Source organism: Epinephelus moara, chromosome 6, assembly GCF_006386435.1.
Source record: "Epinephelus moara isolate mb chromosome 6, YSFRI_EMoa_1.0, whole genome shotgun sequence".
NCBI lineage: Eukaryota > Metazoa > Chordata > Actinopteri > Perciformes > Serranidae > Epinephelus > Epinephelus moara.
In genome coordinates this window covers 36,344,427-36,360,660 of record NC_065511.1, presented here as the reverse complement: position 1 = coordinate 36,360,660, position 16,234 = coordinate 36,344,427, and the positions used below count along the sequence as shown (strand labels likewise).

At 41.0% G+C, this 16,234-nt stretch overlaps 1 protein-coding gene across 2 annotated transcripts in view; it reads right to left on the bottom strand.

Annotated features, from left to right (window-relative positions):
- The window catches only part of ntrk1 (neurotrophic tyrosine kinase, receptor, type 1), a 60,778-nt gene that overhangs the window by 13,440 nt on the left and 31,104 nt on the right, over positions 1–16,234 (bottom strand). The window contains exons 8-14 of one of the 2 annotated variants that reach the window (XM_050046287.1): positions 13,302–13,634; positions 9,790–9,807; positions 9,627–9,685; positions 9,433–9,535; positions 6,832–6,987; positions 6,394–6,524; positions 3,914–4,086 (exon numbers count right to left, since the gene is read on the bottom strand). In XM_050046287.1, coding sequence (XP_049902244.1) covers positions 3,914–4,086; positions 6,394–6,524; positions 6,832–6,987; positions 9,433–9,535; positions 9,627–9,685; positions 9,790–9,807; positions 13,302–13,634 — 973 coding nt within the window. The remainder of the gene's footprint in view (positions 1–3,913; positions 4,087–6,393; positions 6,525–6,831; positions 6,988–9,432; positions 9,536–9,626; positions 9,686–9,789; positions 9,808–13,301; positions 13,635–16,234) is intronic. The other variant, XM_050046288.1, reaches the window with a different exon arrangement.

Here is a 16,234-nt window from a genome sequence, read left to right as displayed (position 1 = left end):
ACTGTTATAATCATTACAAAGCAAAAGCAGCATGTGTATACATTCAGTAGGCTATATCTTCAGTAGCTAGCTAGCTAACCCTACACTTTTCAGGGTTTGATTTTGGTTTTGGAACAGGGAAGAAACGTATATCTTTTTCCAACCTCTCCAGGTAACGAGTATCACTAATACACTACGTGCCCCAGGCACAACATTTAGCTTCAAATCCACAAAACCAGCCTGAAAATGAAGGAAATCTGAAAGGAAATCTGAAACAATTGCATTAGAGTCAATGGAGCACAGCTGTGTTGTTGTCGGACCCTGGTCAGGGCCAGCCCCATGCTACGTTATGATTGGCCAGTCTGCATCTGGGGGCGGGACTTATCGAAGGGTCAGTTGGAAAGGCTGCACTCACTTGACTAATACACAGACAAGAGTAAAGAAAGATGTAGACATGCAAAAAGGCAAATTTTGGTGTTGGATTGGTCACAAAACACAGGACTTTGCCTCAAGAGACCGGTGTTAGGAAGTGTGTTAAACTTTATAGATATTTTAAGGTGCATCTTCACCACATTTCTTCTCCTTAACTTAACTAAAATAACTTTACTTGCCTAAGCTTAACCTATGTAACGTTATGTTAAACATGTAATTTTATGTTAAGTATGTGACGTCATTCATAGGGCGTTAATTTGTTAGATATCATTTGAACCGGTGTATGAGGATAGATCATTATTTTGAGACATTTAATCAATATTTCAAGAAAGTTTGTCGCTACAATGATTAACAGGATTATTTTCTCATCACACTGGCAGAAATGGGCCTCCATACAAACAGCACAGCTCCTCTTGAGATGAGTTCAGTGAACAATTCAAGGCAACTTGCCTACATCAGCTTTGGTAATGCATCTGATTGTTTACTGCATCCATCAATATTCAAATCAAATCCTGCAATCCACAATATTTGCTATTATCATGTGAGGACAGCTTGTAACTAAGATATTTGCTCCGTGCCTTGACACGAACGAGAGTCCTTCCATGGATGCAGCAAGAGTTTTCTCATTTCTAATTTAACAAAGCAAACTCTCCATCTATTCAACTCACTTTTGCCTCCATTTTCTGACAGTCCAGTGATATAAACTGTCAGTGAGGGAAAAAGGAGGAGAAATTATGAAGTAAAAACAAATCATTGCTTATATTAAAACATGTTTGAGCCACTTTAGCAAAAGACAGTGAGCAATTTATCCTCAAATCTTGATTTGTGAAGAAATTTACAGTACTCTCTACAGTCCCCAGATAATCTACGCTCCTTCTGAAAAGGACTTTAGGGACCTTAAAGTGCAGAGATGGAAAAAAAAGCAGCAGCAACAAAATATTAGTCTGTACAGTAAACACTTCCACAGCCGTCTTCGATGCATTTCTATTACATCACAAAGAATCCACACAACCACACGTTGTACTGAGGTCAGCTGAGTGAGTTTAACCTCACATCAGGTCTGACCGATACTGTGGCTGCAATGCGGCTCACAGTGTCTCTAAAGAATGGGAGTCACTTATCAGTGTGTCAGAGGTCAACAGTTCGTGAAGTATTAAAGACATCCACATGGACAAAGACCTTATTCACATTTAGATATGTCACAGTAGGAAAATCAAAGGTTGTAAACTAGAGTTATCACTAATGGTTATGTTTATTAGCTAATAATCTAAATTAAAGAGACAGTTCACCCCAAAGGGCAGCACGGTGGTGTGGTGGTTAGCACTGTCGCCTCACAGCAAGAGGGTTGCCGGTTCGATCCCGGGTGTGGGAACCCTTCTGTGCGGAGTTTGCATGTTCTCCCCGTGTCAGCGTGGGTTCTCTCCAGGCACTCCGGCTTCCTCCCACAGTCCAAAGACATGCAGATTGGGGACTAGGTTAATTGATAACTCTAAATTGTCCGTAGGTGTGAATGTGAGCGTGAATGGTTGTTTGTCTCTATGTGTCAGCCCTGCGATAGTCTGGCGACCTGTCCAGGGTGTACCCTGCCTCTCGCCCGATGTCAGCTGGGATAGGCTCCAGCCCCCCCCCCGCGACCCTCAAGAGGATGAAGCGGTTAGAAGATGAATGAATGAATGAGTTCACCCCAAAATCAAAAATATATATTTTACAAATTTTTTATTTCACCTGTAGTGCTATGTATCAGTCTAAATTGGTTCGGTGTGAGTTGCAGAGTGTTGGAGATATCAGCCGTGAAGACGTCTGTCTTCTCTCCAGTTTAAGGAAATAGCCTGTTCTCATTCCGAAGTCATGAAAAACCGCCTCTTTGTCAGTGATTGGACGGACAGTACTTGTCGCAGCAGTATGATATGTCACTGGATGGTCTCAGGTTAAAATGCTGTTGGTAATGACATGATCTAGGAGCCGAAAGTTCCCTGTAGGGCAGACTGGTCCATCAAACCCTGGACTTTCACCCGGGAGCCTAGTGTTCACTTCCCGTATGAATATAGAGCCAAACCATGATTTTTTTTTTCTAAACCTAACCATGTGCTTGTGCTGACGTCCTTGCGTTGGTTGCTAAATGCTGGAACATCAACATCAGACACAGGAGGATACCTAGCATGTCATATGTAGACATGAAAGGCGACTGACAAAGCGGTGACATGTGACGACTTGGGATGAGAATGTGTTGAATGGAAGCAGATGGTGGTGCAAAAAAATGCATCTGAAAAACTCAACAGCAACGTCTCTTTCCAGAAATCATAACCTGGTTACTCACTTTTATATAGGAACTTTTTTCTTTCACTGCATTATCCCATCAACCATATTACTGCGCAAGAGGAACTGTGCATCTACTACTAGCTTACCTAGCACCACTGAGCTAGCTAACGTTACAGCTTAGCTAGGAAGGGCGCCATTAATGTTTACACCTTGCACTTTCTGAGCATGAGCCCAATCCATAGGTGTATGCACCCTTCCTTTTGCACAGTAATATGGTTTGAGGGTGTAGCTCAGTCGAAAGAAAGTAGTTCCTACTTGAAACTGCTCACTACAAGGTCTGTGGATTATCTTGAGTAACCGGGTCTCATAATTTCTGCAAAGAGACATTGATGTTCAGTTTTTCAAATGTATTTTTTGGCACTTTGAGCACCACAAGCCAAGTTCCATCTAGTGGAGCCTATCCCAGCTGACATTGGGCGAGAGGCGGGGTACACCCTGGACAGGTCACCAGACTATCACAGGGCTGACACATAGAGACAGACAACCATTCACGCTCACATTCACACCTACGGACAATTTAGAGTCACCAATTAACCTGCATGTCTTTGGACTGTGGGAGGAAGCTGGAGTACCTGGAGAAAACCCACACTGACACGGGGAGAATATAAGCTACTCACAGAGGGGCTCCCCCACCCTGGGATGGTGGCACAGTGGATAGCATTGTCGCCTAACAACAACAACAAGGTTCCTGGTTTGAACTCAGGGTGGGGGGTTTGGGGTGAACTGTTCCTTTAAACTGTTCCTTTCCTAATATTCTCCCGATTATTGACAAATTGTTTGGTCTGTGAAATGATAGAAAATATTGATCCACAATGTCGTGAAGCCAAAATAAAGATATTTAAATTGCTTGTTTTGTCCGACCCACAGTTTCAAAGCTAAGAATATTCAGTTTAATATCATACAAGATTCAGAAAAATATCAAATATTCTCATTTGAAAACTAGATTCTTTGTATTTTCTTTCTTGAATTCTGGATAACTTTCTGTCAACTGATTTCTTTTCTCAGCTCCAGTGTAAATAATATTAATGATGGTTCCTTTTCCCATTTTGCTGCTGGCTCACTTTCAACATGTGGTTCAGTTTCTAATATGCTCCCTTATGATATCAACACTTTGATCAGCAGGGATGGACAGTTGTGTGAATGGCACTCTCCTCAGATCATTGTGAGCAGGGCTGCTACGTACCTGAGAAATCGGTTGAGGTCTCCGTGCCTCATGTATTCAAACACCATGGCCAGCGGCTCTCCGTCTGTACAGACGCCGTAGAATCGCACAATGTGCTGGTGTTGAAGCACCGTCAGCAGCTCCGCCTCCCTCTGGAAGTCCTGCCGGGTCGACTCGTTGGCGTCCTTTAGAGTCTGTGACCACACAAGCAAGGAATTTACATGAAGATGCTGATTAATGAGCTTATTTTATAAGTAAAAAGTGTTTTTAAAAAAAAGCCAGCAACAGTGAAGAGTGCAATAAATTGTGTGATAGAAAAGTATGTGACAGTGCTGTTGTAGAGGACTGTGTGTGTTAATGAGGAGTTTTTCATTCGGCGCTGAACTCCTGGCTACGCCCCTGCTTGTGAGTGATGATGTGTTGCAATAAAAGCACAAGTCTGATTAATGGGGAGATAAATCCGAGCAGAGCCAAATTCATCGTCCTGTTTTTAGTCGCTGTGGTTTGCATTAACCTGTTGTAACATGAGCCGTGTATTAAACCACCCGACCGTCCTCAACAATACATCTCACTCTGAAACCACAGGATGTTATTTCAGTGTATGGAGGATTAAAGTATAAGTGCAGTGTATTTACTGTTGCTCTTGTTGGTGTGGTATCAAGTAGCTTTTTGCGAGTACTTAAAGGAATACTTTACCTTCAAAATGACCCTTGGTGCATCAAGTACTCACCACGTGTTACCTTGAATTTGTGAAGAAAACTGTTTTCCTCTCATGCCTCTAAGGTGAACAGAGAATCCAAAAAAGGCGAACCTTTTACTTAAATTGAAGTTACAACAGCAAAACTATTTTAAAGACATCCCTTTACACAACTCTCACACAACTTCCGCAGTAAAATCAAAGTCTCATTTATCCAGTTGGTTGTACGTTCACTGCTTCCCAAATGCTACAACATTACAATTAAAAACATGTCAGTACAAACAGTCTCATGCACGGCTAAACAGCGTGCCTGGCACAAGTGCAGGTGAACTCTGCTAGGCATGCTCAGGTTGTGCTACTCGTAGGCGAAAGTGTTTTATACTGTAATGTTTTTGCTAAAATGCATGTGTTTGGGAAGTACTGAACATACGCCTGGATAAATAGGGCTTGGATTATACTTCACAAGTTGTGTGAGAGATTGTAAACAGATATTTTGATATAGATTTGCTGTTGTTAAATGTGGTCTCCCATGATTTTGAGTCATGAGGAATGTTCACCTTTTTGGATTCTCCGTCTTCTGTGGAGGCCTGCCTGAAAAACAAAGTTTCCCTCACGAATTCAAAGTAAAACAAAGTGAGTAATTGATATACAAATGGTCGCTGGTGAATTATTCTTTTAGCTTTGTTTTTTGATATTTATTTCTTGGGTGTTTTTGCCTTTGTTACACAGTGGACAGTAGAGAGCTGAGTGGAAGAGAGGATAGCGTTGGCGGATGTCATGCAATAAGCTGAACTACTAAAATATAGCAATTTTAAAATCCAAAGAAAAAATACAGTTACTGCTTTTCTCTTTTGTTTTATGTTTAGAGGGCGTAAAACCACATTATTGGTAGGGGTGGGAATCACCAGAGGCCCTATGATATGATAATATCAAGATACTTGAATAAAGATGCAATATTATTAAGGTTTTAAACATTTTGCAATATGCTGAGTATTGCGATAACATATATTGCAATAAATTGGGATTTATTACTGTTTTTCAACTGCAAATTGACCCTTCAAGAAAAGTGGTGAAGATGTACCTTGAAATGACTCAGAATTCACTTGGTTTCACACACTTCCTCACACTGGTCTCTTGAGGGAAAGTCCTGTGTTTTGTGACCAATCCAACACCAAAATTTGCCTTTTTACATGTCTACTTCTTTCTTTACTCTTGTCAGTGCATTAGTCAAATAAGTGCAGCCTTTCTGACTGACCCCAGTCATAACGTAGCATGGGTCCTACTCAGACCAGGGTCCGACAACAACTCAGCTGTGCTCCATTGACTCTAATGCAGTCGTTTCAGATTTCCTTCATTTTCAGGCTGGTTTTGTGGATTTGGAGCTAAATGTTGTGCCTGGGGCACGGCATGTATTAATGATACTCGTTACCTGGAGAGGTTGGAAAAAGATATACGTTTCTTCCCTGTTCCAAAACCAAAATCAAACACTGAAAAGTGTAGGGTTAGCTAGCTAGCTACTGAAGATATAGCCTACTGAATGTATACACATGCTGCTTTTGCTTTTTAAAGACTATAACAGTGAAACAAAGACCAACCCTGCTGTACAGGAACCAGTGAAGGGAAGCAGGGAAACGTGATTGTATTTGCAATAGTAATCATTTATAGAATTAAAAAAAAGACATTTAGCGTTCCTGTATTGATGCATTATTGCCACACAAATATATTGTCATACGATTATGTATGATTTGTCCCCCCACTCCTGATCAATCGTAAAAGAGCTGTGTTTCTGTGTCAATTCACTTACCTTGATTGCGACCAGCATCTTGTCGCTGTCAGGGCTCAGGTTGGCACACTCTGCCAGGTAAACCTTGCCAAACGCTCCTTCACCCAGCTCCCACTTTAACACAATGTCCTGCCGTTTAATGTGCTGGACACCTGATCATGAAACACAGAAAAGGTTTGAAAATCTGGGTGAAATTATGTCGTGCTTGCACCAAAAGTTTATTGTATTTGCATAAGATTTCACCACTTTGTGCCTCTTGTAATCAGCAGACAAAAAACAAATATTACAGACATTAAAGAAAAGACAGACAGTGACCAAAACACCTGACATGATAAAGTGTGAATAATAACACAAACAATCCAGACACCAAAATGTCATTAAATCTTGGGGAATGAGCACAAGTGTGGATTCAATCACAACCGTCATCGGAGTGGAAACGAGTTCAGCATCAACACTCACACATGTCTTTCTCCTTGATGATGCCGCAGAAGTACTGTGGATTCTCTACAAAGCTGGATAAACCAGAGTCTTCATCTGAGGAAGGCGGGCTGGTCCCAAAGTTCATGAAACGAAGCGACACAGCGAGGTCATCCTCCGTGCCCAAAACTGATGAGCCTAATGAAACGGGGAGGGACACAAACAAGCAAAACTGAGCGATGTGTAACACCTAATCAGCCTCCAACCACTTGTGATTGCAGTGGCCATCAAAAGAAAATTCAGAACTCATTTTTTCCCATTCGTGGAATCAGCGTTCTCCGCCACCAACTTGGCTACACGTTTGTTGGTGCCATGGCGACAGATGATGATGACAAGGCTCTAATAATCACCATCATCAACCATGCGGCAATCAGGACACATTGAACTGGAGAAAAAATGGGAAGGAAGCATGAATGGTTAGCAACCCCTGACTACAGTGCGTATTAAAAGCCAAACAAGTGGGGTCCAAATTGTAAAACCCCACTCAGCAAGGCAAACCACAGAACCCCTAGAGTCCAACACGGCAGAAAATGGAACAACAAAGAGAGAGCACAGGAGCGATGGAGGGAAGGAAAGAGGGAGCAGGGTCCACTTAGGCAATCAGGCCCACTTAGGCACTTTGAGAGTGAGAAGGGTAGATGTGTGTGTGTGTTGGGGGGTGGGGTCCGAGTGGAGCTATATCACGTCTAGCTGTTCCTCCATCCATCCATCCATCCATCCATCCATCTTCTTTAATGGCCCTCACCACGTGGCGGTGGCCAAGGGAGGTTTCTGCCGCCATTCTCATGCAGTAATTAAGGCACTTTAGCCTGGCTGACACAGCGGCTGCCTGTGTGCAAAGTTACAGCTCAGTGGAAATCAGTCTCTCCTGAGCAGTACCTTCTGAGAGCCTGACAGAACCATCTGCGGTTTGAAACAATAATTTGGCAGAACCTTTGATTATGGCTCATTCAAGTTTGCATATACGTCTTCGGATTGTGGTTCTGGGCTGAGACGATGTCATCTACTGGGTTAGGTTCCTTTTGATCGCACTAATACAGCATGGAAATATCATAGAGAGATATGGAAGCTTGATTATATGAGTGATACGGAAAGCCACGTCATCGGGCGCTCTCTGCGATAATGACTTTCACAAAAAGTAATTTTGACGCCGAACCTGTTGTTTGAAAGAAGTCTTGATGCCATGGGTAAAACTTTCAGCGGTTCCCAATGCAGTTTGATTTGCCAAAGATTTTTTTTATTGTAGTCACAGAGCTGATTACAAGAGTGCTCAGTTTAGCATTGCACTCTCATGTCTGTGCGTTAAAGGGATAGTACCGATCTTCTTTTAAAGATTATTTTTATGGGCTTTTTGCCTCTAATTGACAGGACAGTGTGTGAAATGGGGAGAGAGAAAAGGTGGGGGGTGACACGCAGCAGAGGGCCGCAGGCCGGATTTGAGCCCCTGGCTGCTGCAGCGAGGCAGATGCTTCTGTACATGGGGCACCGGCACCATCCACTACGCTACCGATGCCCCAATAGTTTGGATCTTTTGAAGTGGGTTGTGTGAGGTACTTAGTCCACACACTCTGGAAAAGAATCCACTTAAAAAAACACAAGATAACAATTGACATGCATCTTTTTACGCAGTTCCAACTTTGGCATTATTGAATCAATCTCAACTAACATAATTTGGTTCAACCTCAAAATAATTAAGCTGAACCAACTTAATATTTATCTCAAAGTTTTGGTGATATTTAGAAGTCAAATTATTCTATTTAAGATATACCAACTTATTTATTTTAATTCCATACTATTCAAACGTGTCAAAAATGCTTTTGATTTTAACCAACTTCTTAAAATAAGCTGTCCACTGACTAAAACACTTTAATAAAACAGACATCATTTTTTATGCAAGAAAAAAAACATCTTTATTTTAAACATTATCCACTGACACCATATATTGTTTTTTAGTGTATTACCTACAGTAGATGGTGGTTGGCTATATCATCTTGTCCACGATAATACTGGTATAATTTTAAATATCATATGAATTAATATCGTGATACTTGCGATATTTTGACTTGTTAACATATTGACGTTATATTGTTACCCACGGCAACAACAAGCATGGCTGAAAGCAAAATTATTACTGATTCCGCAGAGGTTCCAAAAAGAGGAGCAGCTTCAGTAGTGTGGAATAAACTGTGGTGTCCTGAATGTTTTATGAACAGCCCTGGACTGCACAGTGTCTCTCCCTCTCCTCTCTCGCCGTGCGCACACCGGAGTCGGTGTTGTCGAGTGATTCTGTCATAAATCTTTGGTAATGTAAACCTACGTGATCCCCGGCTTGTCCAAAAACTACACATATGTCAAAAATTCTCTCTCTTCTAATCGAGTAAGATGACAAAATGGATACCACTCCCATGTCTGTTGCTACATCTGAAGCCAGAGCAAACAGCCGCTTAGCTTAGCATAAAAAGAACAAGTTGCATTTTTTTACAGAGAGTTAGGCAAGAGACAGAATAAGCCATATCATCAAACTGTTTTCCTTTCACAGCTATATTGTGCATGCAGTAAATTAAATAATGTGTTTTTACTTACGGTGAATCCCAAACTTGGAATGCTGGCCACACTTGTTAATAACCAAAACCATGATGAGGAGAAAAGTGCAGGCAAACACAGCAAGACCCACAGCCACAGACACCTGTTCAAACAAAGACAGGTTTGCAGTTACACTCACCAACATCACTGATACTCATTACATATTTGCATTGAATGATGACAAGCAGACATACCACAAACACTGGACTCTCTGGGTTCTCTGTGACGTCCATGTCGGATTTGTTTGTAGGAACTGAAAGGCAGGAGTGAGATTTGTTAAAGGCTTAAAAAAGACTTCCCATAAAGTCCATGCAGTGTTGAGGAAACATGCAAAGTAAAAATCAATCCAGGACTTACTTGGATTGGGATCAGGAACTAGTGGGAGGGAAGCAAGAACACAAACACATTTATGGACACATGTTACAGAGAACCAAAGATGCAGCCTGTGCATTCAAAGGGTGCACTGGCTATTCTGCAATATATCAAACCTTCACACATCCTGTTTCAATACTAACATTTAATCTGATGATGACTGTGAAGACACCACAAGTCTGTTGGTCCATTCACAATTCTCTCCCTCCCACTCCCACTGCTTCCTCTAATCAGCTGACTATGGTGTTCACTCCCCTAGTTATCCAATCAAACTTCGCCATGATCTCCATCAGCCAATCAGGATGCCACTGCCAAATTATAAATCTGCTCTTTCCTCTGCTGCTGTCAGCTGTCATTTTAGGCAGAATTGTCCCATCCTCCTCCACCCCGTTCAGTTCCACCCATCATGTCCAGAGTCCAGGATGAGCTCAACAAAGACTCATTCCTTTCCTCATTCAGATCATCAGCACTTCTCCATCTTCTCCACATCCTCATTTCATCTTCACCACCTCTACCACCACCAGCATCTGGACCTGGGGGGTTCTAAGGGGTCTAATCGGCAAAGACTTTTCACATTTTTCATTCTTAAGTGCACATGCTAATAAATATTCTTTTCACTATGAAAATAAGTCTCTCCGATTGACCGAAAGCAGAGGTGGGTAGAGTAGCCAAATATTGTACTCAAGTAAGAGTACTGATACTTTAGAACAATATAACTCAAGTAAAAGTAAAAAGTAGTCATCCAAATAATTACTTGAGTAAGAGTAAAAGAGTATTTGGTGAAAAACTACTCAAGTACTGAGTAACTGTTGAGTAACGTCTGATTTATTTGTAAAATAAGAACATGAACGTAATCAATCAATCAAAAATAATAATCTGCAAATTCATGTATTTTAAACGATACCCCTTTAACTAAAACAAAAATAAATTAAATCTTTACAAACATAACATAAATCAAGGCACAAGAAACACAAATATATTCTTATATATACTGTACATATATATATATATATATATATATATATATATAGTATTGTTGCTTTAAAACAATATAACTCAAGTAAAAGTAAAAAGTATTTTGCATTAAAACTACTCTGAAAAGTACAATTTATCCAAAAAGTTACTCAAGTAAATGTAACTGAGTAAATGTAACTAGTTACTACCCACCTCTGACCGGAAGTAGCACTTTTCACACTATCTGGCATCCACTGCCTCTTAATTTCTACAGAACAAACCTCTATGTTAACAATCATGCACCTTGTAAAGCCTGTAGCCATATTAACATGACTTGCTATACTAATGTACAATACATTACTTGGCAGTAGTCCACTCTCATGTCTGTGCAATACCTATGGAGCCAGACCTGGGAGCTGATTAGCTTTTTGCATCCCAGTTTATCAGTAAAATATTACTTTTGTAGATGTAGAAAATGTTTTGCAAATATAAATACTTAATACACTTGGGTGAAAGCAGTTTGTGCGCCGTGTTCTAGCATCGGTGTATCTGATATAGGAGGGCCAGAGGCGAGCTAAACAGATGACGAGAGCGCTGCGACGACGAAGTCCAGAATCAGTGAGTAAACATTGCAAGATGGCTACGGATGATCACCAGTTGTTTGAAACAGCTTTGGCCGCTACAATGAACGAGTTAGACTTGGCTTTTTCTCATAAAGAGGAACAGAAGACAGCGCTCGAATCTTTCCTTTGCAAGAAGGACGTTTTTGCTGTTTTGCCGACCGGATACGGCAAGGGTCTAATCTACCAGTTAGCTCCGCTGGTAGCTAAGCTCTGGATACGTCACCCCGTGTATTGTTCTGATTGGTCGTAGTGTTATCCAGTTGCGTGCGGTGATATTTACAAATGCATGCTTGGTGCCGCCCCTTGAGTTGGGCCATTTGCATTACTCATGGCCAGACCCTAAATCTCTCTAGATTTGGGTCTGGATTTCCAGGCTACGATTTTTATACAAGTGATATTCATACTGGTTTAAATAAACAATTTGATTGTATTCCCGATCTTTGTTGAGCAACAGTTTTGTGTGAAAGAATTAAAGGCCTGTTGATTTAACTGATTTTAGCAAATAATAGCCCGGGCTATTGATTGAAGTTTTACGGCAGTTAACTCATAGGAATGAATAAAGTAATGCTTTAGAAGACATAGCATATATATTTCATTCATTCATTCATCTTCTAACCGCTTCATCCTCTTGAGGGTCGTGGGGGGGCTGGAGCCTATCCCAGCTGACATCGGGCAAGAGGCAGGGTACACCCTGGACAGGTCGCCAGACTATCGCAGGGCTGACACATAGAGACAGACAACCACTCACGCTCTCATTCACACCTACGGACAATTTAGAGTTATCAATTAACCTAATCCCCAATCTGCATGTTTTTGGACTGTGGGAGGAAGCCGGAGTGCCCGGAGAGAACCCATGCTGACACGGGGAGAACATGCAAACTCCGCACAGAAGGGCTCCCACACCCGGGATCGAACCGGAAACCGTCTTGCTGTGAGGCGACAGTGCTAACCACCACCCACCGTGCCGCCCACATATATATTTATTGTATATAAAATTGTATTTGTCATCACGACTCAAAATATCTTCAATTTCCGCAGTGAGTACATCCCAAAATACAAGTCTGTGCATTTAGGTGGAGTCAGATGGCAGTAAGCATAGATGTAGACGTCCTAGAAAAGTTATGTCCACTGGAATGGTTGGGGGATCTGAACAGGTTATGGTATGTTATGATATAATATGATGCCCCACATTGCTTGAGGGGGCACAAAATAGACTAATATTGAAGTAATTAATTAATATCTCCCTGTAAAACAATAACATTTCTGTTTTCATAAACGTTAAACAAACCAGATCAAATGTGTCATTTAGTGAACTTTAGAGGGGGATGTTTTAACGTTGGACACAGTCAGACTAGTTGTTTCCCCCTGCTTCCAGTCTTTGTGCTAAGCTATGCTAAAATAATATGACATTCAGGTATGACTATTAATATAGGAGGCACAAAATAGAAACTAATATTTACTGGAAGTACTGCAATGGTGAGTGGTAATTATGAGCGGTTATTAGTTTTGTGCCACTTGCCGGCTGATTCAGAGTTAATCAGGAATGACTCATGAAGAAAGCAGTCAGTATGTGATTTACAGATCTCTAAGAACTAATCATCACGTAATGTTTCATTCATTCATGTATATTTATATACTATATAGTCCTTGATGCAGACTTGTTTGAAACTACTTGTCAGTGATTTGTCATTTACCGTGTCATTCTTACTAATTACTTTGTAACGACGTAGTACTACAGGGACCTTATTGTGAAGTGTAGATTAATTAAGTCATTGTTTCAAAGCTGGATCAAGCTGTGTCAAAATCAAAAGATATTCAGATAGATTCTTCTTTTAGCCGCCCTAATGGCCTCCTCTGCTCATTATAGCATGCTGCTTGGAAAATACATTCTGCAGCTCCAAAACAGTTTCAGGAACTCACCTGGAATTATCCCCTCAGGATCGAGCGGGTCGAAGGGATTGTCCATAAACTTCCCAGTGGCTGTGGCCTCGTCCCTTCCCAGTCTGTTCTGTGCGATCAGAGTGTAGTAGCCGTTGTCGATGTGGGTGGGCTTGTTGAGGAAGAGACATCCATGTTTCACTGATCCGTCGCTCGAGTCAGGGATGAGCTGCGTGTATCTGTAGACACCCTCTATGAGTTCGTTGCCATTGTACTGCCAGGTGATGTTCGGTTCAGGGTTTCCATCCACAGCAAAGGGGAAACACCAGTGGTGCTGCTGCACGGCGTCCCTCAGGAAGAGGATTTTGACTGGGACTGTTGGGAGATGACAGATTTGGGAGTTCAGAGGTGGTTACAGAAGAAAGTAGAAAACTGGGAAAGTAAATGAGTAACGTAATCACGTGTGTCCAGGCTGAAGGCATCACCTCTAGCTCCCTTAAGGTAATAAATGGTGTGCCCCAGGGTTTGTTCTTAGGATCACTCTTATTTACAACTTGTTGAAACCAACACATTCTCACTCCAACCTCATCACGTATTGATGTTTGTTCACGGACTTTCCACGTCCACATATGACGGCAAGGTAAGGCTATTATTAACTTGTTTCCTTGTAATCTATGTAACTTTATTCGTCTGAAAAATAATGGAAGCTACCATCTACACTGACATATTTACAAGACCTTCACTGTTCCCAAAGTTCATCTTAAAATGGGAAAAACAGGGTTTTAGGTACGCTGCCCCTGCAGCGTGTGATCTGCTACAGACTGATTTGGGTCTTGGGTAGCTGGTCTCCTTAAATGTTTTCAAAAGCAGATTTAAAGAGTTGGAGGAAGATGCATCAAGCTGTAGATGCTCTGACTAAACATCTGCCTCGTTCTGATCCAGGATATGTTGACCTGATTTGTTGGTATGCTGTGATTTCTGATTTTTTATCTATTTTCTTTTATGTCAGTAACCGTTACATGCTGTTTGTCTGCAACTTTGTTTGATGTGCTGCTGCAACCTCAGTGAGCCGTTTCCTGGTTTAATACATTTTAAATTCAAAAATAAACTTTTTCCTTTGCAACAAATGCTAAATTGCAAGCTGTTAAACTGCTTCTTGGTATCTTTAAAGTGGAATATCAACCAGGACAGTAAAGGAAAAGTTCATTTCTACACTCTCATGTCTGCATGGTGAATCTCAAGCTACAGTCAGCAGTCAGTTTAGCTTAGCATAAAGACTGGAAACGGGTGGATACAGCTAGCCCAGCCCTTTGCAAAGGGAACAACACCTCAAATTAATCTGCAACTATTTCAATTGTTGATTAACTGTTTCAGGTGTTTCAAATGTCAAATATTCTCTGGTTCCAGCTTCTCTAATGTGAAGTTTTGCTGCTTCTCTCTTTTTTTTTATGTATATATAATTTTAGATTAAATTAATTTGGGTTTTGGGGTTGGTAGGACAAAAAGTAGATGTTTGAACACAATGCCTTGGGCTCCAGGAAACTGCCATGAGCATTTTTTTCCACTAATTTTTGACATTACATAGACCAAATGATTAATCATTTACCTGAGAAAATAATCTGCTGATTGATCAATAATGTTAATTAATCATATGTTTTGAATGTAAAATCTTAACAGTAATCTATAACTGTCAAAAAATGTAGTGGAGAAAAAAGTACAATATTTCCCTCTGATGAAGGGGGGAGGGTGGTGAATAATAGGGGGAGGCATGTCAAATAATTTGTTGAGCACTTAGGAGGTGTCACAGCTCCAGTTTCTTCGGTTATATTTTTCATTTCATTCATTCATGTTGTTTCGGGTTTTACTTTGAAACTCACATCTCCTCTCATTTCAGATGACTTCACTTCCTGCCCCTGTGTGTTTTCCCTCCATTTTGACGACTTCACCTGCGTCTGATTGTCTGTCCCGCCCTGATTAGCCTCACCTGTGTCACCAGAGTATTTAGTGTGTCTTGTTTTCTCTCAGTGCCAGTTCGTCTTAGCTCCTTGTGTGTCTAGTGTTCCAGCCTTTTGTTTCCCTCTGACCTTTTCTTGTTTTTTTTTTGTTTTTTTTTGATTTAGCCTCTGACTCTGACTCTGCCTCATCCCTATTGGATTTGTTTGCCTCCACTGATAGTCCCTCTCTGTACCAAACCTACTTTTTGACCAGTAAAGACTGTTATTTTACCCGAACTGTCTCCTGAGTGGTGCGTTTGAGACCACTCTCACATCGTTCGTCAGTTGTTTCAGGAGGGGCGTAGGGTTTTTATTTTAGCTTAGGGAAGGGACATGTAACTTTAAATGGTTGAAATGGGTTTGAAAGGGAAGTTTTCTCTAAAAATCACCAAAAACACTCCATTTATCATAACACAGAAACTGTAAAAACAGCAATCATCATTTAATTATTATGCTCGACAAAGGCTTCTGTCTGGTAACATAACCAAATCTGAGCTTCAAATAGTAATATCTTATTAAAATCACTTTATTCTACATGTCTCTTTAAAATGTCAAAAATAAACCAGTTGTTCTAAACAGATTCTGTAAGAAACATTCTGTACTCCTGTATGAATGACAATAGGCGTTTTTCAACTCCGGTTTCGTTTCAACTTTTAACTTTCAAACTTCAAAGAAGACGTTTTTAAAATCTAACGATGTCCACCATGCCAGGATATTGATATTATTCTGGGTGCTGCTGTCACTGTTGTGTATTTTTTAGTTGTTAAAACGGTCATTATATGCACATGTTGCAAATGCCAGCTGTGTGCCGCTGTGGTGCACACATGAGGGAGTGTCTGTGATGTGTAGGCTTATTAAATTTGGTTGGTTTTGGGTGGCTGTCAGGCACCCACATTCTGCTAAAGTGAATACAGCTTGTGCGATGATGGTGATATGACTTGTGAGAAGGATTTGCATTTCGCTTAAGAAATTAGCTGTTTA